The sequence below is a fragment of the Mchenga conophoros genome, linkage group LG17 (assembly GCF_057382185.1).
Source record: "Mchenga conophoros isolate Kocher_MC1m ecotype Shallow Benthic linkage group LG17, M_conophoros_male_GT1.1, whole genome shotgun sequence".
NCBI lineage: Eukaryota > Metazoa > Chordata > Actinopteri > Cichliformes > Cichlidae > Mchenga > Mchenga conophoros.
Window position 1 is genome coordinate 15,788,346 of NC_140542.1, and position 27,092 is coordinate 15,815,437.

Genomic DNA, 27,092 nt, shown 5'->3' on the forward strand with positions numbered 1-27,092 from the left:
CGTTACAATAATTTCATATTTTCTTTGGGCAGTGCAGTATTGAATCATTCCCATCAAGTTAGCTTATGTTGCCCTGAATGCAGTTATTGCTGTGCTCTCTGTCTTCCTAACATGCTCTCAGCCTGCATTCAAGCCCAAAGCTCTGCACTGTTGATGTGACTGGACAAATTAGTGTTACTCCAACTAATGTATTCAAACTGCTGCCGAGTGGCTACAGAGGACATTGAGCGGTATTAGAAATGATCGCTTTGACTGTGAGCGACGCTAACCACTCGTGAAAAGGTGACAGCACATTTGGCTGCTATTTGCTAGGGGAAAGAAAAAATAACTCCAAGTTTAACTTTGTGGTATTTTAGATATTTAATTCATACAGGATGTGGAAAATGTGTTTGGTCTATTCACATCTTAAAAGAGTCATTCTGACGAGAGAAACATGCTACAGAGTTCATCTCATGCCATTGCCCCTTGAACGCTTTAATGATTTTGTACTTTCTCAGTGCCAGCCTACTCACTGACAAACTATTCTTTCATAAAAATCTCTGGATGGCCCAGCTCTGTACCACTCCTGTTGAGCGCTTGCACACACAAATATTAAATATTTGTGGTGACTCCTGGATGTGTCTTAAGCAGACAACATCTCACAGGCCTGAAATGAAGCCAGGGCAGATATGAAAACAGGCACTGTCTGTCAAAATCAGGAAATAACCCCCACATTCACCTCAAGGGCCCAGCTGAAAATCATTAGTTTAAAACAATGTGCTGCTTCTACTGTTAGTCTGTTGGCTAAGCTACTGTTAGCTTTCAATTTGACGTTTTCTTTTACAAAAATGGTCCAGCTAAAACTAGTTTTCATATCAAAACAAATATACAGTATGATTTGATAAAAGCATGGAAAACATGACACATCTATTAATCTGCAATATTACATGATAATTTATTTTTTTAAAAATACACAAAGGCAAAAGTATTTACAACTGACTGCACACTGAACAGAAGAAAAATGGTTTTAGTGGTTGTGTTTGATAAATTTTGTACTTCCTAGAGAACTCTAGTGTGTTTGCCCAGATTTGGTTATAAAAATGAATTCAGTTTATTATTTTTAATAAGGATTTTAACAAAGAGAGGAGGTCTAAAATAAAAGGACTGTAAATGTCTTGCAGTTTGCAAGCAGATTACAGTCAGTCCAGCCAGACAAGATCTGTGGTGATATTCAGAAATAAATAACTATGATCGAGATTTGGAGAGCTTATCTGATTCTGCCTCCTTCCATTGAAACTGTTTGTCAAGAAACTACACAGATGAACCCTTCCTATACAGAAAAAACAACTAGCATCTATAAAATAGGATCACTTGAGGGAACTCTCGAAAGTCTGCAACAATACAATACAACAGAAAAAATGAGTATATTACACTAGATTTCCATGTTAACAATGTTGACATCAGCACAAATGATGTATGAAACCAATACAGATGTCATTATTGGGGACCAATGCTAACATCAGCATGAAATATCCAAGTTTTAGTATTACCCTTGCCCTTTGGGGGGAGTTGCAATCTTTGGGTGTGCTTGTTTTTTTGCTTTTTTAAAATTAATATCTATTATTATTTTTCCCCAAAAAACGACTAAACTGTCTCCACATCAGCTCTATAAACATGCCAACATATGCTGTAAGAGTCTATGTAATTTCAGACAGAGATCTGTCATCCCTGTTTTACACGCAGATCACAATGACTAATTAAACTGAGAAATTAAAATACTCCCAGTTGGGATGTGATTCATTTGTAATTTTCCACTTTGTGGAAACATTCTAGTTTGGTGCTGTTTTGAATGGCATACTGCTCTACATTTATAATATTACTTTATGCAAACAGTTAGCTTTGACTGGACTGAAACTATGATAAGGTTAGCTTGGCTAAAAAGTTAAAAATTGTTCTGAGGAATCGGCTTGCCCAAGCTAGGTGTCTGACCTCTACAGCATTTTCTAGTTCTGCCAGTGCTTCTTTATGGTGGCCCCTAGAGACAAAGCAAGTACAAACTCAGAAGCAAGTACAAATTCCAAAACACAACAGAAGAGTTCCAGCACAATAGGGGCAGTGTTGAGCTTCTCTCTGAGCAAAGCACACTGACTGTTAGTTAACGTCAGATTTGACTCCACATTAAGCTAAGCGTTCATAGTAATTAAAAACAAATTAAACAAACAACAGTTTGCATATTACCTTTCTTATAAAGCGTGGTTGTTCTATCCTTGCAGGTGTTTCCCGCCGGTATCCAACGCCCTGTGTTTGCAACAAACTTGCCATTTATTTTGCAAATCAAGCTAAACACTGCCCCTAGCATCATGGAGCAGTTTGTACGTGTTTTGGAGTTTGTACGTGCTTTGTCTCTAGGGGGCCACCGTACTTCTTAACTGTTAAGCATTCCCAGAATACACAGTATGATGACATACTGAACCATCCCAGCTGTTTGCTGTCAAGTTTTCTAAACAAAGCTTTTAAAAGTTAGTTTACACCTTAGCAAAACCAAATGAAATGGCATGGTATCTGTATCCATCCACTGCATGCAACAAAAATAACATATTATTAACAAAAATAATATGGCATTTTCCAGACAATGTATCCAGATATATATTACAAGTTTGTGCAACGTTTTGTTATTAAATCTTACATGATTCATATTTGGTGTTGATGTTTGATTTAGTTCAAAACTAGTCTGAACCACAAGATCAAGATCATTGATGTCATAAAGATATAAAGAGATAAAAGTATGAATCTGCTGACATACAGGATGCTGTCTTATACTGTGTGTGTATACTGTGGCCTTAAGAAAAAAAAAATGCCCCAGTCTCCATAAAATCCCCTTGGTTGCCATCATGCTGTCCACATTGCTTTTTCAACATTTATAGATGGATTACACTGCTAAGATTTCTAGCTATGTTGTTCTGCTTTTCAGCAAAACAGCAGAAAAAAATCCTGAAATATCAAGTGAACTCAGCTATGAGCTGAATTTTCCTTTGTGTTATCAAAGCAAACCACAAGCTTAAGCTGTTTGCACTAAAATTGTCTCTTCTATTTCATAGCAATCATCCAGACAGGCATAATGGTCTCTGGGAAGCCTCCCTGTCTCTCAACAGCCAGGACCTCCAGTCCAGCCTTGGCAATGATGGTCTTCATGATGTCCAGGTGGCGGCTAATGCTGCTATCGATGGGGTCCAGCTTGCAGCCTTGCCTAGCCATATTATCCTTGATTATGATAACACCATTTGGACGCAGACTCTTTTTGCAGCGAAACAAGAAGTTCATCAGGTCCTTGTCTGTTAGGTGGCCTAAAGGGAAAGACAGGAAAAATAGTTACTTCTAACTGATTTATTAGTCACTGCAGAAATCATCAAGTCCCCCAATAGAACTATGGAAGTCCAGTGACTGTGATTTCACCCAAATGCAAAAACCTTGAGTCAGAATAATCTTAACAAAAGTCACGTCGTTTATTAAGAAGATAATTCATTAACAAAAAGCTAGACATGAAATACAAAAGGAACTGAAAACTTCAAATTACACAAAATAAACTGGGAAACATACTATGAGGTACGAGGAGCTCGGACACATTAGGCAAAATGAGCTGACGCTCAAGGACAAAGGGAGACCGACACAATATATTCATACAGGAGGGTGATTAGGGGAGCAGAGACACTGTGATACACAGCAGTAACAAATTAGACATAACGAGATGGGGGGACATAAAGCACACGAGACAGGGGACTATCAAAGTAAATCAGGACGCACAAACACTGAGAGACTAGGACAATGTGAGCTTGATGCAGACAAAAAGTAAAAAAATATGGAGACATGGCAAACTTAACATGAATGACACTAAACTACAAAATACAGATATGAGACTAAAAGGACAGAAAGGGGATGCCAAAGGGAACTAATAAACCTAAAGTTATCTAAAATAAACTAGAGATACATAATATATAAGGAAAACAATATGAGATCAGAATAATTCATAAGCACAAATATAAAAATAGAACCTCGGAACATTCTTTTAAAGAATTTTAGGATTTTCTGTTTGAAAAAGTGCAAAATGCATCAACAAGTTTGCAGAATTACAACAGCATGCAAAATATTTGGAAAAGTTTCATTTTGTATCTGTATTTTGTATCAGCCAAAGATAAGGTAGATAAAGTGCCGAGGGTATAAGTGCTTTCTGTCAAGGGTACATGGGCAGTAACTTAGAGGACAGCAGTTAAGTGACAAGCCATTGTACCTCTAAGTCTAAAAGTATAAGTATAATGAGGTACTTAAGAGTATACTGTATCTTCATAAGTATACAATTTGAAGCATCATTGTACAATAGATGAAAATTCAAATATATCAATACACCTGATCTTTCATGAGCAGAGTGTATAGATAACCTTCATACTTACATGCCACCCACTGCATCCATATGACATCATACTTGTTTTGTGGAGGTGTGAATTCTTGCAGATTGTAGCAGTAGTAGGTCTCAATACGGTCAGCATCGTCACCCAGGTACTCCTCATGTGCATGGAGCAGGAAGTGCTCCATCATGTCTGCCATCTCCAGTTTCTCAAACACGGGAAGGAGCACACCTTTGGCTACCCGCCCGATCCCACAGCCACAATCCAGAGCACACTGTGTGCCCGCACTACCGGGCCCCTGTTGTTAAAAAGAAAGAAAAAGAAAGGATAGACTCATATAACTTTAATCAAATTAATTTTAAAGGATACTTAGAGTTTAAAGTTAGGAAAATGCAGACTGTCTATAAAGCAAATGTAGTCATAAAATGAGATTTTCAATTTTACAGAAAACAAAAAGATGCTTAAATCTTTCTTGTTCTTCTAGTAGTGCATTATTATCATGTCTAAATCATAAAAAGTTCTATACTTTATGTTTTATGTTACCAGGTGTCAAGCTTTCATGCTCAAAAGTACCAAACAAATCAACCCCAGTTCCTTAGGGTAACAAAGCAATGAACTTTAACACAAGGGAATAAAAAGTCACCTCACTTGACTTGTGCTGGTTTTCTTCCTCTTCATTTGGTATTCTGACCTCACTACAACCCCTCCACATCAGGGACCCCAGTTTATGATTGTAGGAAAGTATGGGGGCCCACAGGAGCTCTGTTACAGGAAGCTTCTTGGTTTCAGTGAATTACTGCCATACTGCTGTGCACTTATGTAGCTCTCTTTAATCTGGATGCGTTCTAAATCTTTTCCTGCCACACTCTTTTTTAATGGAAACGTCAGGTGTAAACAGAAGCTGTTCACAGCCAGGGAAGAGACTTTGGAAGAGAATAATGATCCTCCTGCTTTACGCCACACACAATGGGGAGACATAATCAGATGATGCAGGTTATGTGTGTGAGAGCCCTCCCCGAACACCACACCCTGAAGCCATTCATCCCCCCCCTACCCCCCTGCAGCTAAGCCACAAGCCACCCATACCCCCATCGATGGAGAGCCATCTAGGCCTAGCTGAGCAGGAGAGGAAATCAGTGACAACCATCTCCATCCCTGGCCTATGGACCACCTGGTGGAGAGCCAGATGCCACCAGGTGATCCGGACATTGGCATCCTTCATGCGACGGAGGCACTGCAGTTCCATCACCCATCCGAACACAGGGTGAAAAGGCAGCCCAGGAGGTAATAATGAAGGAGCATTGTTGATTGCCCACTGGAATACCAGGCACTCTTTCTATACTGTGCTGTGCCTAGTCTCCCACTCCGACAGTTTGCTGCTAATAGGAGAATTGGCTGAAGCGGCACTATGGGATATTTGTGGCTGTCCCCATGCACACATCTAACCTCCACCCACTCTGCCTCCAGCAATGCCCCAGGCCAAACCAGGGTTTGGTGGGGCAGGGTCTGCATAAAACCTGAGTCCACCATAGCCTGGTGGACGCATTCAGACTCCACAGCATTCCTTCTGACATCATCTCTAACTAGTGGCTCCAGTTCAGCTCTCGTGTATGGGAGTTTTAGACTGAGGTCCCTCTTCAGTGCAATGTCTCCTCCAACCTGTCAATATGGCACTCCAAGCTGGTGTGGGTAGAATACGCCCACAACACCATGACCTCTGCTGCTATGGGCCTATTAACCTTTGAAGCATGGCTTGGCTAGGAGTCACCTCATTCCCAGCCACTGAAGGTGAGCTCACTGTACCCTCAGATGTCCCCTCCTATGAACATTGCGCTCTGTATGGAGTTGTTAGCAGAGACGGGTCTTCTAGCAGAATCTGCATGAATATTGAAGATACTTATTATCTAGACGGAGGAATAATCACACGTGGGGCATCGGCTTTTACCGGAGCATTCACACCAAAAGGTGACTTTGTTTATTGAACTCTCGCATATACTCCGCAGCATAACAGGAAGCATCCTTTCAAAATAAAATCACAACAGATGACAATGAGGGCATACCTATTAACTAGCTCAACAGGAGTCCAAAAAATTGGCTCCCAGTTTCATTGGCCTGTTTGAAATAGAATAAATCATTAACCCTATCTCTGCCAAGTTGAAATTGATATAGAATGTGAAAATTCACAGTGTTTTCAATATCTTCAGTCCACTGTGTACATTAATGTTTAAATTGCTATCCCAATTTCCCATTTTCTTTATGCTTTTTGAGCATTATAATTTTATATGGTTATATTACTGCTAGAGAAAGGATGCCTCCTAATTGTTTGTAGTTCCTTTTAAGCAGTCTTAGGAGTTTGTAAATAAAGGGCATGTAGCCTGACTCCCCTGTCTACAGCAGCAACACACACACAGACAAACCCAGAACATTAAAGAAATCCTTTCCTTGTCCACTGTACAGAAGTTAGCGCTGTTTTTAAAAAATAAATAAATAAAAATACCATAGTACAAAGTGATTACCAGCTGTTGGCTCAGCTCACTCTGTGTGGGTGTTTATGAGGCTGCCATCACGACTCCAGTATAATTAGAATTTGCACTGAGGCGCCATCATCATGAAACAATAATTTGTTTTGTACAATAAGGATGACAAATTTCTCACCAAAAATAGATTCTGGCATGTACACTAAGAGCTACATTGCAAATTGATATACTACAGGACAATATGCAGAAACTATGACAAAGTGCATGCAAAGCATATACTTTAAAGCTTAAAAGCTATTTTTATTCATCTTTAGGCAAGGCAAGGCAAGGCAAGTTTATTTGTATAGCACAATTCAACAACAAGGTGATTCAAAGTGCTTTACAGAGACATTAGAAACAAGAACAAATAAAAAGCATGATTTAAAATTGAATAAAACAAGCAAATAAACTAACTAACTAATTAACAAACAAACAAACAAACAAACAAACAACAGTATATAAAATCAAAACAGATAAAATCAGAACAGTAGATAAAATCAGTAGTTAAATGTAAGTTTTGAAATTTAAGCTTAAAGTGTGGATTTGGTGCTTTATTCAAATGCAGCTGAGAACAGGTGAGTCTTCAACCTGGATTTAAATAAACTGAGTGTTTCAGCTGATCTGAGGCTTTCTGGGAGTTTGTTCCAGATATAAGGAGCATAAAAGCTGAATGCAGCTTCTCCGTGTCTGGTTCTGACTCTGGGAACTGATAAAAGACCGGATCCAGATGACCTGAGGGATCTGGATGGTTCATACTGGGTCAGGAGGTCATTGATGTATTTTGGTCCTAAACCATTCAGAGCTTTATAGGCCAGCATCAGAACTTTAAAGTCTATCCTCTGACGGACAGGCAGCCAGTGTAAAGACCTCAGAGCTGGACTGATGTGGTCCACTTTTTTGGTCTTAGTGAGGACTCGAGCAGCAGAGTTCTGAATGAGCTGTAGTTGTCTGACTGATTTTTTAGGTAGACCTGTAAAGATGCTGTTACAGTAATCAAGCCTACTAAAGATGAATGCATGGACTAGTTTTTCCAGGTCCTGTTGAGACATCAGATCTTTTATCCTTGATATATTCTTGAGGTGATAGTAAGCTGACTTTGTTATTGTCTTAATGTGTTTTTCTAAGTTTAGGTCTGCATCCATCACTACACCCAAATTTCTCGCCTGGTTTGTGGTTTTTAGATGTATAGATTGAAGTTCTCTGGTGACCTGTAATCGTTTTTCTTTGGCGCCAAAGACTATTACCTCAGTTTTGTTTTTGTTTAGCTGGAGAAAATTGTGGCACAACCAGTCATTGATTTCCTCAATGCATTTACCAAGAGCCTGTACAGGGCCTCGGTCTCCTGGTGACATTGTGATATATATTTGTGTGTCATCTGCATAGCTGTGATAGTTTATTTTGTTGTTGTTTATAATCTGTGCCAGTGGGAGCATGTAGATGTTAAACAGAAGGGGTCCCAAGATGGAACCTTGGGGAACTCCACATGTGATACTTGTCTGCTCAGATGTGAAGTTACCTATTGATACAAAGTATTTCCTGTTTTCTACGTATGTTTTGAACCAGTTTAGTACAGTTCCTGAAAGACCTGTCCAGTTCTCCAGTCGTTTGAGTAATATGTTGTGGTCAACTGTATCAAATGCTGCACTGAGATCCAGTAAAACTAGGACTGACATTTTTCCACTGTCTGTATTCAGACATATGTCATTAAACACTTTGGTCAGCGGGTATGGAGGAGATCAAAACTCCAGACATCCAGAGGCCCCCAGAACACAAGAGACCATGGAAGGACGGGGCTGTGGCCCCCCCACACTCCCTAGCAGATCATTACATGGAGAAACCTTTGGAATGCAAGCATGCTGATCCACACAGGTATGCACACATGGGTATTCACAGACGCGGACTAAAGCTTTCTTGGCTGCTGCCTCAAAGCACACTGTGCGCTGTCTATCTTGCGTGCTGCACAATATCGTTTATTATTTAGTAAATATTGATATCTATGACTAGCTAGTTTATTGTGATGGTGCTTTGTTTTCTCTATTATTATGTTGCTCTTTGTTGTTTGCTGTCTCCTCTGTTTGTTTTTTTTGTTTGTTTTTTTTTTTTTCTCCATACAGGTGACCCAGGAGTTCTTTTTTTTTTTCTCTCTCTTCCCCCCCCTTCTCACCGTCTCTTCTCCCCTTTGGTTTTCTTTCTTTCTCTCCCCCTCTTTCTCTCATTCATTCCCCCTGTCCTATTTATTAAAAAAAAAAAACAAAAAAAAAAAACACTTTGGTCAGAGCGGTTTCAGTGCTGTGGTTCTGTCTAAAACCTGACTGGAAGGCATCGTAGCAATTATTCTGTTTTAAGAAGTAACTGAGCTGTTGAGAAACTGCTTTTTCAATGATCTTACTTAAAAACGGGAGATTTGAGATCGGCCTGTAGTTGTTCATTTGTGTCTTGTCGAGATTGTCCTTTTTCAGTATAGGTTTGATTACAGCAGTTTTTAGTGATTCTGGAAACACACCTGATAATAAAGAAAAGTTGACGATCTGTAACAGGTCTGACTCTAAAGTCTTTGAGACCTTTTTGAAAAAACTTGTTGGCAGGACATCTAAACAGCAGGAGGAGGAGTACAGTTGACCTAAGATGTCCTCCAGGTCTTTGCTGTTAATAGGTTGAAACTGTTTCATGGTGTTTAAACAGTTTTTTGGTGGACACAGTACATATCCTGGATCTGCTGTTGATGTACCAATTGCTTGTCTAATTTTTTGGATTTTTTCAGTGAAGAATTTGGCAAAGTCATTGCAGGCCATGGTCGAATGAAGTTCAGCTGCCACTGACACAGGAGGGTTTGTTAGCCTGTCAACTGTAGAAAATAAGACCCGAGCATTATGGCTGTTTTTAGTGATGATGTCAGAGAAGTAGGACCTCCTTGCATTCCTCAGTTGTAAATTATAATTGTGAAGTTTCTCTTTATAGATGTCATAATGAACCTGGAGGTTTGTTTTTCTCCATCTGCGCTCAGCTTTCCTACACTCTCTTTTTTCATTTTTCACCAGTGTGGAGTTTCTCCATGGAGACTTTTTCCTTCCAGAGATAACCTTCACCTTAATGGGAGCAATAGTGTCCATTACATTTAACATGTTAGCATTGAAGCTATTGACGAGCTCATTGACTGACCCTCTGGGCAGGTCAGGTGTTAATGGGAAGACCTGGTTAAAAATTGCACTACTGTGTTCAGTTATACACCGTTTTGTGATCACTGTTGTTGATATATTTGTGTGGGCTGAGATTTTACTTTCAAAGAAAACACAGTAATGATCAGACAGGCCCACATCAGACACAGTAACCTTTGAAATGCTCAGGCCTTTGGAGATCAGTAGGTCAAGAGTGTGTCCTCTATTATGTGTGGCCTCTGTTACATGCTGAGTCAGCCCAAAGTTGCCCAGAGTGTTACTCAGGTCTTTAGTCCCTTTGTCCTGAGGGTTGTCCACATGGATGTTAAAATCCCCAGCAATAATTACACAGTCAAAATCAACACAGATCACAGACAGCAGTTCACTGAGGTCATTAAAAAAGTCTGGGCAGTATTTGGGAGGCCTGTAAACATTAAGAAACACAACTTTGGATGGGGCCTTCAGCTGTAAAGCCACATATTCAAAAGACTGAAAACTTCCAGGAGATAGCTGCTTACATTGAAATGATTCATTAAATAAGACAGCAACCCCTCCTCCTCTCCTGCTCGCCCTGACCTCACTGATAAAACTGTAGTTAGGAGGGGTCGTCTCGATGAGAACAGCTCCACTGTTACTTTGGTCCAACCAAGTTTCAGTTAAAAACATAAAATCAAGGCTGTGCTCAGTGTTTAAATCATTAATTAAAAATGTTTTCCCAGCTAGAGATCTAACGTTTAATAAAGCCAACTTAAGTGTTTTAGAGGTATTACTTGTCCCCTCGTGTTTGGGAGCAGTCTGTGGCACACAAGGTATGTTTACTATGTTTAAAGATCTTTTAGAGTGCAGCTCTCTGTGTTTTGACCAGGCCACATGTCTCCTGTCACCTAAAAGTACAGAAATTTTAAAACCTTCTAGTAAACAGGGTCCCAGCTTCTCCTGGGAAAAGTCATCACTGCCATAATCCTCACAGCCCGGACCCTTCACACATCACGCATCAGACTGCGGAGACAGGGCATGAAGAGGAACTAAGGGGGGCGAGGCTGGGCAATGTGACTTCGATTGCTCTGTTGAGGGTGGGGCTCGATGGCGAACCTTTGGCCGCTCTGGTGGGGGGTTTATGGGGGACAAAAAGGGATTGGGACGGGGGGTAGATCTGAGCCCAGCATTGACCCGCTCCATCATCTCCTCAGTGAATTTCAGGTGTGGGGAGGAGGGAGAAAGGGAGGGGGAGGAGGGTGATGGCCTGTCAGGGGTTTGGGGGACTGGGGAAGGTCGTGGTCCCTTGTCCTGGTCGTTGGTGTTGTTGAGAGAGTTGGAGGCAAATAGGGACCCCTCTTCTTGCCTTAGATGTCTCTCCTTTCTGAGGCTCTTCCTCAGATGCCATGGATGTCTCTCCTTTCTGAGGCTCTTCCCGGGTGGGGGCAAATGGAGCTCCTCCTCAAGGTTTCTGCTGGGCTTTGTCTGTTCTTGGAGTACTGTTTGTTCCTCTTTATGAGATAACTCCTCGTTTATCTCAGCCTTGGCACCAAGCACGGATGGATGACGTATGGAATAAAACAAGTTGGAGGTGAACAGTTTCACCCCTGACTTGTTAAAATTAAATCCATTTGCTTTGAACAGATGCCTGCGTTCCCAAAAAATATTAAAGTTGTCGATAAAGTGCACTGAGTGGTCAGCACATGCTGATATAAGCCATTTATTCAGTGTAAACAACCTGCTGAATCTCTCGTCTCCTCCTCTGACCGGCGGTACAGGTCCACTGATGAATACAGCTGCATTCAGAGAGTTTACAGTATTTAATAATCCAGTAAAGTCCCGTTTCAGAACCTCCGACTGTTGTTTGGACACATCGTTTGACCCTGTATGCAGAACAATGTTTGTCACAGTTGGATATTCATCTGCAATTTGAAGAATTCTCTCCTTCAGGTTGTTGACCATATCGTTAGGAAAGCAGAGGACTTTAGTGTTCTTACCGCACATCCTTTGTACATCCTTTACGGCAGAGTCACCCACAATCAGAGTTTCAGGCCTAGCCTTTAGCTTTCCCTGTGGCCTTTCACTTTTCAACAGATTTTCAGACTTTATTTCGCTGCTTTTAGATGGATGGTTGTCCGATATAGATCCAGGGTCCTTTGATAGTGGAGCAAATCTGTTCTGCAGTTTCACATTCAGTTGTTTTGGAGGTTTGTTGTTAACCTTCCTATACACGGTTGTCCAGTCCTGTTTCCTTCCGTATACAGGGGTAGAAGAGCTTCTCTGTCTCGTAGGAAGTGAAGGCCAGTCGGTTTCAGAGATTTCAGCTCGCTGTGCCCTGCCTGTGATACGTCCTCCCCCTTCCAGGTAGGGTTGCCAACTCCCTGAAAAATAAATAAGGGACACCTCGTGGCCAGGGCCGGGCGACCCAGTTGTCTTCACCCTTCCCAGTGTGGTGAATTTTCTAGCTCTTTTTTTGTGTGTGAAATTATTTTTTTAACCATTTGACTTGAAGTTGATTTAAGTACATGCATATTCTATTCTTTGTGATATGAACACATGTGAAACAAATGATCATTTAGCCATTTATTTTTAGCTCAAAATGACAACATTAACACAGTAAAACAGGTCTCTTTCTTAAACAGAAGCCTGTCATGCTTAACTTTTGAGAATATAAGTAAATCTTTCTTTAAAAGAACTCTGTCCTGCTTAACTTAAAATAATAGAAAACAATAGAAAGAAAAATATTCTTGTAACAGTGCACATTTAGTGCATTTAGTACAATTGGCTTCAGTTGAGGTATTATTTCAGCTTTTCTAATGCTAATCAGCTGCTCCTGTTTGTAAACCCGCTTGTTCCCATGATTACGCATCTTAACTCATCATCATTATTCATCTATGTATTACTTTTATGTATTAGTCATCTATTTGTTGTAATCATCTATCCTTGCAGTTGTTTATTACACAAAATAAATTATATTATCACACTTCTGGCCACATAGCGCTGATATTCATTGCACATGCCCATATTAACTTTTTCCAGCCAGGTGTTTTCCTTTTCCCATTCTTCCCTTTCTCTGAGGGGAACAAACATTGCTGCTCTAATGCTGGGCTTACACTGTGCGGTTTTTGGCCCATTTTTAGCCGATTTTTGAGTGATCGGACCAATTTTGGCCTTCATCGTGCGTCGTGTAGTATACGTGGGGTAACGAGAAGTGATTAACACCTCACGACCAGCTCCCGATCATCAATCGCTCGTGAAGGTGTCACCACAGGCGCTCACACTGCTCACGCGCAAACACGTAAACGTCGGTGAAAAAGACGGAGCAGCACAGCAGTGCAGCGTGTGATCTGGACACAAGCAATGGAGGCACTACTTGTAGAACTTCGAAAAGGCTCGGATGAGCTTTCCAATGTGGCCTCACAAAATGATCACGACCACAACAACCGTGAAAATAGTTGGATCTACATTGCTGCTCAATCACAGCTGCCTGATCAATGTTTTTCATTAGCAATTTAGCAAAGTTGATGGTGGTGGTGTGTCTGTGTGAGTGAAAGACAGAGAGAGAGAGGGAGAGCGACAGATTTTCTGTTATAACCTTCATCTTATGGAGGCACAGTGTGAGCACTCAGGTCGCATCAGAGCATCGGGCGGTATAGTGTGAGACCTGCATCGTGACCTACCAACGTCTAACCCCTGCGAGTCAATCGTGCAGTTTGAGCAGGAGCTGAATAACGTGACTGAAAAAATCGCACAGTGTATGTCCAGCTTTAGGTGTACTGTCGTCCGAGACTTGCACCGCAGTGTCAGCGTTTGTTTCCCTGTTGGCCATGCTTGTTGTTGTGGTCATCTGTTGTCTTCCGGTATTTTCTCCGTAAGCGACCTTTCCTCGACCAATGAGATGAGCGGTAATCTGAATTGTCATACTCGAATTGTCATAAGTGTGGTGTCAGCTCATTGGTCACAAAGCAGGAGAGGGGCTGGGAATTATGTTTTCAAACAAAGCGTTAATTCCATTAACATTTATAGACTACTTTTGATTCTCACTGTATTACGGGACAAAGTGCGTCCCTTATTAGCTCAATACGGGACGTGTACTTTTGTTTCGAAATACGGGACGATTCCGTATTTTAAGGGACGGTTGGCAACCCTACTTCCAGGAGACATGATTTATGTCTTGGTTTTGCACCAAGACAGTCTAAGGGGGGATTATCACCTGAGGATTTATAATAATGCACAGAGTCTACTTTCTTGGTCATGTTATCTGTGCTCCTTAGCTGTGTACTAGCTTGCTCATCGCCATTGTTTTGAATCAAAGGCAAGGTTGTTTCATTTCCACACAGTCCATTTACCTCCACATTTACTTCTAAGCGATGAATTTTTGTCTCCAGTACTGCAATCTTCTGCAGGAGGCTGTGGTAGTCATCTGTGGAGAGGGAAGGCATCTTGTTGCTAGTTAGCCTAGCGGTTAGCACCTTTCCAGGTTATTGAGGCTGCTCGGTGCCCAGACGCTGTAATCAGGCTTCAGCTGTGTCTAGGCCACAGACACACGGAGCGCTGAGGATAAGGTAACCATAAAATGTTGCTGTTTCTGTTAAGAACACTCTAGTCCTAATGATCTACAAGTGTCCAGAAGTTATCGCAGGTAAGCTCACACGGAAAAAAGGGGAAAAATCAGCATAAAAATCAATAAAAATCAATATAAGAAGCAAAGCATTCAAGAGCAAAGAGATGAAGCGTCCACACTCACAAAGGGGAGGAGCAAGGTATGAAAAGATGAATAAAAATACTTTAAAAAAAATCCTGACAGAGGTTGTCATAATTCATGCATGACAGGGTTAAATAACAATAATTACAATGAAACACATCATAGTAACATTAAACAATCAGTGGGTGGCAGGGTATGGAGTGACACATCAGAGTCCAATGGGGTGGTTTATGTTCAAGTATACCAACAACACTCACACAAATACAAGAATACAGCCTTTGACTAGCTGCCCACTGTAGTGACCAGCATGCGTGAAAATTTCCCAGATTTGTTTTTGCCTGGATTCTATTAATTGAATGTGAGGTACTAACTTTTGACTTACCACGAACCTCTTCAAAAACTGAAGGGAACCTTCCAGATCAACATTGGATATTTCTACGAAATCTCCCATCATGCCCTCCTCTGAGGCAGGAACATCCTCGTAGAACTTCTGAGCTCTGTAGTAGAACTGTTTCTCTCCTTTGATGTACTCACAGGTGACTGGGAACAGCTTCACTGTTAGAACACAAGGACAAACATACCGGGTGACCTATCATAAAACCCAGAACGTCATTTGAACACAATTGACCAACTACACAGACTGTTTATTACTATTCAATGACAGTCACAAGACTCCTCCTTTAATGTGTCTTGTATTCTGTATGAGATACGAATATTATTGAGAACCAGAATTATGTGAGATTAAACATTTAAACATTTGGGATAAGGGTGCAGGGCAGAGCTGCAGGACAGAGAAAAAGTTCTGGAACTACACTCACAGCTTTCCCCATTTTTAGCAGCAACTGTCACAACCGCATCAGGCACAAAATAGGCATGGTATTTCACTCTAAATATAGTTCAGTGGCGCTATAGTTAACATCAACACCTCACAACAAGAGCTGATGCTAGTAAATTATAAACATTGCCAGTGCTTATTCCTAGTTTCTGTATTGTAACGCTTATCCACTAATATTAAATTGTGTTCTGCAAAAATCTATTATATCCACTCAGTTCTTTCAGAGTACCTAATCTTTTCATGTAACGTGTGGTTACTGTGGAAGCACCCTCTGAGGTGTTTGTGCCCTTGGTTGAGGGTGAGTGAGAATGTCATTGCCACCACTTCAGACTTCAAACTTGTGTTAGTTTTTAGACTTCACCATTTCGCAAAATTATGCTATAGCGATAACCCATGTATTACAATGTGACAACACGTTACATCAACGCATGTAATGAGCTATAGTGGGAAAGTGTTAAGAAGTTTACCAGATATGAATTTATAAGAATGATGTCTGTTTTAAATAATGATCAATTAGTTTGATATGATTATTTTTGACTGGTTTGAGTTTTTCCGAAGCATTACAAAGATGACACCAGACTGCTCTGTATGAAGATGGTTTCAGTCCCATAGGAAATGTAGAATGATAATTTGATCACTACTATAAATAGGGATGCGGTGTAGTATTCCTACACTCAGCTCAGCTGTTATATGGTACATGATAACCCTGTGGTTGATTCAAGTTACTGTTGTGAATTTACAAATGTTTAAAACGAATAAGTTTTATTAGTGGGAGGCTGATAATAGAAATGTATACAGTGTTGAAATTTCGATATTGCCTTTCAAGAAACTTTATAATTCGCTTTTTAAACTATCCCAAACTTCCACTACTTCAGCTCTACTGAGCTGCAAATAATTTCTGTAATAAATGAACATATTTCTTGTCACTGACTTCATAACAAGTTGTTTCGGGGAGGAGGCTGAGGGCAATGTGTCAGTTTGATAACTAATAGCATGATTCATGACACGGTGGCTTAATCATGCTGCACCTGGCCAGGCTCACTAAAATAAGATGTAAAAGGAGACAAATGTGGTTATGACCTAACATTTTTCTCACAGTACCAGCTTTGATCAAAGCACCTACAACTGGTGTTTACTTGTCATGTTATCCCTCAGGACAGCTTTCAGGGGAAGTGTAAGTATAGAAATGTCGAGAAGAACGGAGAAGACCTGAAGACAGCTTGATAGCACACTTGTCTGCCAATCAAACTGTACATCTACCTCACACCTTGAAAGTGCACCAGCTCATTAGAAGCTGATCTTGGACTTTCTGTGTAACAGAATACTTGCTTAAATGATACAAGGTATGAGGATTAATCTGTCACGCTGTTAGTAAATGACCTGACTGCAGCCGCCTGATGGTAGATCAGACGGCATAGCACTGTCTGACATGAGTAAGTGCTCTTGTGTTTGATATGTCATTCCATTAATGGTCCTTGTATCAAATGGACGGTAAGAAAATAAGACACGTTTGAGCTAGAATGACCTACAGCTCAAGATCTCCTGTTGCTGCTGTTCAGCCCATGATCTCATGATAGACATGAGTGCACTCTGGAGATGATTAGCTATTATTTAAACTGTTAATGCACTGCAGTACTTCCAATGACACTTTTTATATGAATGTACTAACCATTAATGATTCATATATGTCAATTCACTCACTAGCATTAACACTAACAAATCGCTATCCTGTAACTGTTTAATGGTATAAAAACAAAGCTACAAAAGAAATTTTACTTTGTTTCTGTTAATAAATATTTCATTACACATATGGTTCAGCACTTGGGAGAAAGGCTAAGTTGTTGAAAACATTAGGAATTACCAGGACTTACAACCAATTGCTCATCAAATCCAATCAAGTCTTCATCTAAGCCACAATTACGGACAAAATTCCTGTCTGGTTACACTGATATCAGCTGTATTTGCTGCTTAAAGTCAAGTGACCTCTGGAATTTGAATTTGGAGAACCCCCTTAAGCAATAGATATGGCAACAACCTATATTGCCATATCTATTCACTCATCAATCCAAATCATTAAAGTCAAGTTTTTCAGTCACATCCATGGCCGCAGGTGTATAAAAGAGCAGAGCAGTCTGATGGCTGAGTCTGGGTTTGGTGGTTGCTAGGAGAACGGTACTTGCTTGGGTGGACTGTGCCAACCCTAAAGTTTGGTAGAGGGGGGATTACGATGTGGGGTTCTTTTTCAGGAGACAAGCTCCTTAGATGCAGTGAAAGGAACTCTTAATACTTCAGCATAGATAATTCAGACAATAATATGATCCCATTTGTGGATCCGTCCCTTCCTGTTCCAACACTTCCAACACACTCCTCTAAACATTGTGGAAAGCCTTCCTAGGAGAGTTGAATCTGTTGTAGCTGGACCAACATCATATTCAATCCCGTGGATTAAAAATGGGATCTCAGGTTCATATGCATACTAAGACAGATGGGGAGTACATTTGGCCATATATAGGCAATGTCGCCTATATATTTTCTGTAGCTGCTTGGGAAACTAACACAATGATAAGAAGGCATTTTATATAAATTCTCCATCAAAATTCTTTATGTTCTCACTGTTGTTTGCCACATCCCTATTGAGTTCCTGATGAAGACTTTTAGGGCCCTGTTGATCTCGGATCCTTTCTTGTAGTCAATGAGTAATTTTATTTTTTTATTTCAAGTAACATTACCAGGAATTTCTGTTTGCTAATAGTATAAGTCTTTCAGATAGGCTGGAAGCAGAAATGTGCAGGTAACACCACAGTTTATTGAACAGTGGTGTTGTTTGTTGTTGTTTAAAAGGGATTCACATGCTTTTTATCTTTTAGTGAAAGGCGAAGTGCAATATACTGGAGGTGTATGCAGCAACTCTAGTGTGACCATTACATGAAAATATCCACATCACCTTTCTATCTAAGGAAAGAGTTGTACTCTGTCCACTTTATTAGGCACACCTTGCTTTTACTAGGTTGCCCCCGTATGCCTTTACCTTAATTAGAAGATTTTACAAGATGTTGAAAATATCAGAGCTTTTGATCCATTTTGGCATGATAGCATCACGGAGTTGCTGCACATTTGTCAGCTGCCACGAGGGAGCAATGAGGCATTTCCCATTCTGCCACATGCCAAAGGTGCCCTTTTGGATTGAAATCTGTTAATTGTAGAGGTCATTTAAATACAATTAACTCAATTTTATGTTCAAGAAACCAGGCTGAGATTGTCAGAGATTTTTGACATGGTGCATTAATCTGCTGAAAGCAGCTGTTAGAAGATGGGTCCGGTTTGGATATTAAGGTATAGAATTTAATCAATGCTCACTTGATACTAGGGGCCCAAAGTGTGCCAAGAAAATATCCCAAAATATCATATCACATCATTACCACACCAGACTGAACTTTCTGATACAAGGTAGGATGGATTCAATGTATGTACACATGTTGTGATAACTTCGTCTATTTCATTACAAATGGCATCTGATATAAAATAAATAAGTTAATACATTTAAATAGTGCCAAATTACATATGTATTCCATCTGCTGTGTCAACCTTTTAGGAAATAAGGTAGCAAAAGTAGGAAAAGGGCTACTTAATCTATATAGAATAAAGGGAACTTAAAATCTTTTATATAATATATATATATATAATTTTACATGTTTAAGTTGCATTCACACAATGGGACACAATGTCATGAACATGCACATGTGAGAATGTTTAAGTATTTGGTAGCTCAGACAGGACCACTCGAGCTACAATCCGAGGAGACTTGTTTATACCCCACAGACGGACAGCATTTGGGCAGAACGTCCTCTCTGTAGAGGGAGGCCATCTGTGGAACAGTCTTCCTCAACCCATTAGAGAATGCTCGAAATTCAATTTGTTTAAGGCAAAGGTTAAAAACTGGTTATGGACAAATCAAGTGTGTGATCATGTATGAGTTGTATAGTTTTAATGTTTTATTTGGGAACAGAATGGTGTGTATGTGTAAGTTTGGTGATGGAGTTTTTATTATGAATGAATGATGAATTTTTATGAATTATTATGTCTATTTTTATGCTTAAGGACAACAGATGGAAATTAGCCCTTGGCTATAATCTGGTATGTTTACATTCATGTAATTTTTTTTTACATTTATGTTCATTAACATGCACTGACCTAAATAAATAAATAAATAAGTAAATATAACATTTTGTATTGTAATGCAATTAATGCAATTAAATTTAGTGCAAATAAATGACTATTCTGGTTATACAGTCACTAAACATCTATTTAGACTATATAAAAAACATAACAAAGGAAAAAGAGCTATTGTTATAGTGCACACTGCATGTCCTGCAAACTATACAACTGCACTAATCAGTCATAGGGGAAATTTATCTTTAAGGGGTTTCTCCCATAAAGCCTGAAGCCTATAAAGCAAACTTAAATGAGCTGTGGGCCACTGCTGGCAGTGTCATCTCATTGGAGGGCTACGTTAGTGCTCAAGTAATACAAAAAACAAACAAACACACGAAAATATTTCTGAAAATGTAGTGTTTTGCCTTTTTTTTTTTTTTTAATGTTGTATAACAAGGCAAAACTGCAAACATGAGCGCAAATATATATATTTTTTTCTCACTCTTTAACTGAAGCCCTTTATTGAACTACCAAATAAACAAACTGGTACTCTCTTTCTGGTAAGACACATGGCAGCATTTCTGCTATAACCTTTTTTGTATTTAGCAAAATAAAAAATCAGACACATTAGTTTTTGACTGCTAGTGAAAATTGTTTTCTTTACAAATATCTCCATTAATGAACTGACACAGCCAATCCCTCAACATGTTTGTACTCTCTGCTCATACTGCTTTCATATTAAATCATTTTTTGCTTTTTAAAGAATTTATTTTAACATTGAACTCAACAACAAACAAATCCTCCCTATCAAAAAAAAGGAACTTCAAGGGCCAAATTGCATTATATTTCTTCACGTCACTACAAGTAGGGGTGACGTGGGCAGCAGGTGGTCCCCGTGCCGTGAGTTTGAGACCCCTGCTATAAAGCATCTCTGACCATAAAGGTGATTGTCAGAGTTGCAAAAAGATGTACTGCAATGGTTAAGTAGGGAGAAGACCCATATGTAGACAGTCAGTTAGTCAGTCCAAAATAAGAGATTTATGAAGTCAGACACGTGCTTTCAGTTACTAAGTCAACAAAACAGTTATCAGAAACAAAAACAAAAAGGTGAACTAGTCCAAAACACATAAGGAAGAAGCCTATGAAGGTGAATGCCAAAGCAATAATCTCAGATAATCTGAGAAAGCAAGAAAAACATCTTGAGAATGGCTAGAACACTTGACTGCAGTAATAAAGAAATTAAAACATAGATGTCCATAAATCAAGTTGTGTGTAACAATGAAAAATCGCACAGGGAAAAAAATATTGAACACCCTTATTTTAATTTATTTAATACCTTGTACAGAAGCCTTTTGTGGTGATGACAACTTCAAAACACCTCCCGTATGGAGGAACTACTCGCACGTATTGCTCAGGTGTGATTGTGGCCCATTTTTCCTCGGTCTTCAAAGCCTTTAGGTTCAGTGGGCACCTTCTGTGAACTCTGTTCAAGTTCTTTCCAAGACTTTCAACTGTACTCCGGGCAGGCTGCGCTATTCTAGCAGCTTTATTTTCTTTCTCTGAAGCTAATAGAGAGCTTACATGCCTCTGTGTTTGAGATCATTATCTTGCTGAAACATCTACCCATATTTCATCTTCATCATCTTGTTAGATGGCAGCAGATTTTTATCAATAATGTCTCGGTACATTTTTCCTTTAATCTTTCATTCAGTAAAATGAGGCATGCCAGTGCCATATGCTGAAAAACAGCCCCACACCATGTTCCCAACTCCAAACTTTCATCTCAGTAGAGCAGGGCGATATGGCCAAAAATATTTATCATGATATATATTTGAAAATTTGCGATAACGATATAACTGACGATATAATTGATGCGAGACAAAATACAACTCCACAACATTACTAGCGCAAAAAGACAACCTTCCATTTATTTTCACTTAAACAAGAAGCTGGTTTTTATGTACATTAAAGCTTTATAAAAATGTAACAGTGCAAATGCAAATTCCTTGCTGAAAGTTTAACCAAAAGGCATTTCCAGTAGAAATGGGCTGACATATCCTGAGCATAACCATGTATAATATCCACTGAAGTTAAAAAGAGGTGCTTTGCAACATTAAACTGCAGTGTGCAGTACGTATTTTTCAGACCATAAGGTGCACAGGATTATAAGGCACATTAAGTGAAACAAAGCAGTCAGATAAATCAAACTTTATTAAACTCATTCTTCTTGCTTCCTCCACTTCTGTAACATTGATTCATTAATGTTGAATTCTCTGGCAGCTGCTCTATTCCCATGTTGTTGCAGTATATTAATGACTAACCTCGTATTGTGGATGGATTATCTCAGTTGTTCTCCTGACTGAACTTTGGTCCGTTTACAGCATCCTGCCATGCGATTGCATTTGTCTCTAACCATGAGGAACCTTCACGTTAACTTTTATAAGTGGAAAAGTGTTAGTGTTCGTCCTCCAGCTTCACTGTTTATGTTATGCTAACATAGCTGTGTCGCTAGCGATCACGTAGCACATCATTATATACCAGCTAGCCCAACTTCAGTAACCCTACAAACGTCACTGCTGTTTAGTTTCCTGTCTTCATTTATGTTGGAAGTGATAGCAGAGCTGTACGTTTGATTTTTTTCAGAAATCTCTCCGTCAGAACATGCTATATCATGCTTAGGTAACTAGCGAAACTAGCGAGCTAACTTCCGCTAGCTTCCTGCTAACTTCTAACTCCGTTAAATGTAATACATTTTGTTTTCATGGATGCCTGGAAGTTAAACTTCATAGTTACACCTGGTAAAGCAGCAATGCTGATCGTTTTATTAAAGATGAAAGAATTTAGACAGTTTTTAACTCTTGGTGATGCTGCAGTGTTCGTTTGACCTGAAGCATACGGCGTTTAGGACCCAGATTACTCCCAGATTTAAGAGCATCTTAGTCCGACAAATACGACAATAACGACGGCCGCTTGCATGTTCTGCAAAAAAATGTGCTTTGTCGTGTATCTGACGGACAAACACCAAACCAGTTCCACATCACTGAAGTTGCACCATTTTTTCAAACCAATTCTGGTTCATCTGTTTCACTCAACAATCGGCCATGTGCGTATGAAAACAAAGGCACTGCGCATGCGCGCTTTACTCATATTCTATATATTTCATTTTCCTATCGTTGCCTAACATTATACCGGTATTACCGTGAACGGTATAATATGGCCCAGCCCTACATCTCAGTATGGTGTTTTGGGCTAATATGCAGTGCTGTTTGACTTCCAACCATTATGGTATCCAAAGAATTCAATTTTGGTCCCATCTGACTAGAATATATTCTCCCAGTATTTCACAGCCTTGTTTAAATGTTGGTCAAAAAACCTTAAATGCGCTTCAACATGCTTTTTCTTCAGCAATGGAGTCTGGTGCATACAGGCCATGGTGGTAGAGTTCATTACTTATTGTTTTTCTTTTTAAACAATTGTGCCTGCTGGTTCCAGGTCTTTTTGTAAGGTCCTTGGGTCTGTGACAACTATTCTAATAATTATTTTCATTCATCTCTCTGAAATCTCGTGGGGAGCACCTAGTCATGCCCAGTTTATGGTGAAATTATGTTTTTTCTACTTCTGGGTTATGGCCACAGCAGTGCTGACTGGAACCTTTGGTAGTTCAGAAATTCTTTTTTAATTAATGCCAGTATGTTTTTTAAGTTGCAAAGGTCTTGAGAGAGCTTATTAGTTTTACCCATCATGAGATGTTTCTTGTGCGAAACCTTGGTAATGAGACATTATTTGATAGGCCAGCTATTGGGACAAAACCAGCTGATATTAATTTGCACTAAGTGACAGGATTGCTTTCCAATTCCTGATAGATTTCAGTTGGTGTCATGACGTTCCATGTCCTTTGTGTTCAGTGTTCACTATTATTCACATTCACATTATTAAACATAACTTGATTTATGGACATTCTTTGGAGTTCTTTGCATGCATGGACTGATTGTGTTGTTATCAACATCAAGTGAGAATTTCATATCAATAAAAAACACCCAGCACGCCCCTGCGGGCGGTTTATCCTTCAAGCTCGGGTCCTCTACCAGAGGCCTGGGAGCTTGAGGGTCCTGCGCAGTATCTTAGCTGTTCCCAGGACTGCGCTCTTCTGGACAGAGATCTCCGATGTTGTTCCCGGGATCTGCTGGAGCCACTCGCCTATCTTGGGAGTCACCGCACCTAGTGCTCCGATTACCACGGGGACCACCGTTACCTTCACCCTCCACATCCTCTCGAGCTCTTCTCTGAGCCCTTGGTATTTCTCCAGCTTCTCGTGTTCCTTCTTCCTGATATTGCTGTCATTCGGAACCGCTACATCGATCACTACGGCCGTCTTCTGTTTGTCTACCACCACTATGTCCGGTTGGTTAGCCACCACCATTTTGTCCGTCTGTATCTGGAAGTCCCACAGGATCTTAGCTCGGTCATTCTCCACCACCCTTGGGGGCATCTCCCATTTTGACCTCGGGACTTCCAGGTTATACTCGGCACAGATGTTCCTGTACACTATGCCGGCCACTTGGTTATGGCGTTCCATGTATGCCTTGCCTGCTAGCATCTTGCACCCTGCTGTTATGTGCTGGATTGTCTCTGGGGCATCTTTACACAGCCTGCACCTGGGGTCTTGCCTGGTGTGATAGACCCCAGCCTCTATGGATCTTGTGCTCAGAGCTTGTTCTTGTGCTGCCATGATTAGTGCCTCTGTGCTGTCTTTCAGTCCAGCTTTGTCCAGCCACTGGTAGGATTTCTGGATATCAGCCACCTCCTCTATCTGCCGGTGGTACATACCGTGCAGGGGCCTGTCCTTCCATGCTGGTTCCTCGTCTCCCTCCTCTTTCTTGGGTTTCTGCTGCCTGAGGTATTCACTGAGCACTCGGTCAGTTGGGGCCATCTTCCCAATGTATTCTTGGATGTTCGTTGTCTCATCCTCAATTATATATATATATATATATATATATATATATATATATATATATATATATATATGTATATATATATATATATATATATATATATATATATATGGACACAGATAAGGCAGGAAATTGCAGCAACTCAATAAAAACTTGATGTCAACTTAAGCTGAGTGATATCAAAATAAAACAGGAAGTGGGTACACAGTCCAAATCATTAAATGTTTTTCCGAAAATTAAGAAGTAGTTTTGCTGGCTACGTTTAGCAACTACAACATCCTTTTTTGGTGTGTGTGTGTGTGTGTGTGTGTGTGTGTGTGTGTGTGTGTGTGTGTGTGTGTTTGTGTATGGACATACTGCAAATCAATTTCCCATTGGGGGCAATAAAGTTACCATTGAACCATTGGAAAGACATAAGTTAACTAAATCTGAGAACAAGCCATAGTTAGAGGTAAATCCTGGCATTCTAGGTAAGTGCAGTGGTGGTGATACAGGATTTAAAATCATACAAATCAATATTTACGAGTAACCGTCTAAGAATAAGGATCAGCATTATCCGAAGGAGTCTATAATGTGCCCTGAGGTGCAGTAAGAACAACCTTTTGTTATTTTAGCTATTTCAGCAACCTGACTTTGGCAAAACATGGGTATGAAAAGAACAGAAGAACACATCACACCTGTCATGAAATCAACATTCAAGAAAAAATTTTAGTACATTTCTATGACCCATCTTACCCAGTGGAACCTTCTCTAGCAGGTACAGGTAGCTGGCAAAGAACTCACTCCTCAGTGTGTGGTGTAGGTGAAAGGACATGCTGTGGCGACACATGGTGTCATCTGTCCCTTTCCAGCGGTCCCTGAATGCCTGGTGAGCACCCTTGTACTCAAAGTTTGAGGAGCTGTTTTTGTCATTTTCAAGTGTAATCTCCATTTTGTCCTGTTGGTCTTTTTATCCAGAAAGATCTTGAAGAGCAATGGTACAGCAGAGAAGTCTAAAAGACTGAATACTGTGGTGCCCGTTTAGGATACTGTTTCTCCAGCTGCTGCTATATCTGTCTAGCTGAGTGTTCAACAAGTCTCTGCCAGTGTTCAAATAACCAGCAGAGATCTTTTTCACAGGAAGCACACAGGAGGTGCCACCAGATTTACAGATCACCTGCTAGAGACACTGACTGTAAAGAAGTGAGAAGGGGGCAGGGCATAAATGAAAGGACTTATTTCTACAGGAACTCGTGACCAATAAGCCCACAGAAGGTGACTGAACTGCAGGGTTTAAATTCCAACAAGTCCTTACACCCATATTTATGACTTGATCCTAAAAACAGCGTTGTCTTATCAAGTTTGTATACTCTAGAATTAAAATACCACAGTTTAGACAACAGGCAGCAGTTATTAAAAGCTCCAAGATTCTATGAGTAAATATGACCAGACAGGAATATTATTCATTATTATGAAATATGAATTGAATGCCATTTTTATTCAAGGTCATTTATTCAAAACTTGGAATAAATATTAATTGAATTTATAAAGTTTTTCACTTTTTTAATACTGTTGAAAAAAATTGGGAATAATCTAAGTTCAGACAAGTTAACAAAATATGTGTTAGTATATCTGTGCACCCAAGTTGCAAAATAACCCTGGGACTGTCCAATACAGAGTAACAGGATGTAAAACGCAAGCTGGGACATCATACTCTAAGAGGCACAAATGAGTGGCTGGGGCAGTGTGCAGGAAAATTTGTCCAGCATATAGATTAGAAGTCCCCAAGTCCCCAACACATCCAAAGGTGGTTGAAAACAACAGGGCTTAGGTCCTGTGGGATTTCCAGTTCCAAACCCCAAAACTGAAAGTGTGGCTCCATTCTTCTGATATTGTAAAGATGGGGATTTTAACATGAGATTCTATGGCAGGCGTGCCCATAGTCCAGCCAGGGGGCCAATCATGGCCCTAGGTCAGATTTTATATGGTCCCTGGCTCCTACCATAAAATGTATTATTTATAGTCAACAATCATAAACAGAATTAATAAAATGTAATTTCTCTTTTCACCATGAGTTGGAAAGTGAAATTACCAAGGAGTGCATAGGAGTTTTCTACACTCACACAATAAACACAATAGTAAGTGTCGTTTAAAATAAACCTGAAATGCTGATATTCAGCAGCTTCACTGAGGTTTCAGGTATGCCAGAGAGCTCAATCTTTTTTCTTTTTTTTACACAATGATTCATTGATTTTTTTTGGAACAATACAAACAGCAACAAATCAGCACAGCCAAATACAAACAAGAAGAAGAGGAAGGAAAAAAAAACAAATACAGGTACACGAGTTACAAGTGTACATGTCTGGGTCAAAATATGTACAGTGTTCCACATTTAAAGTCAAGAGAAAGAAGAAAAAAAGAGGGAATACAGATATTAATTATT

General features: G+C 39.9%; 1 protein-coding gene across 1 annotated transcript; it reads right to left on the reverse strand.

Moving 5' to 3' along the window:
• Nucleotides 1-358: 358 nt before the first annotated feature.
• Nucleotides 359-25,773, reverse strand: ntmt2 (N-terminal Xaa-Pro-Lys N-methyltransferase). The gene is made up of 4 exons (XM_085252626.1): nt 25,406-25,773; nt 15,114-15,286; nt 4,425-4,677; nt 359-3,323 (listed from the first exon to the last, which is right to left on the reverse strand). Exons 1-4 carry the CDS (start codon nt 25,599-25,601, stop codon nt 3,067-3,069), a joined length of 879 nt encoding a protein of 292 aa, XP_085108752.1. The 5' UTR covers nt 25,602-25,773; the 3' UTR covers nt 359-3,066.
• Between the last annotated feature and the right edge of the window lie 1,319 nt (nt 25,774-27,092).

Bases quoted from the DNA above. Each gene is read 5' to 3' on its own strand.
- ntmt2 (XM_085252626.1), bottom strand. From the start codon at position 25,601: ATGGAGATTACACTTGAAAATGACAAAAACAGCTCCTCAAACTTTGAG. The intron at 4,678-15,113 runs GTAAGTCAAAAG...TTTTAACAACAG, and splicing joins AGTTTTTGAAGAGGTTCGTG to GGGCCCGGTAGTGCGGGCAC. The intron at 3,324-4,424 runs GTAAGTATGAAG...CTTTCCCTTTAG, and splicing joins ATGGATGCAGTGGGTGGCAT to GCCACCTAACAGACAAGGAC.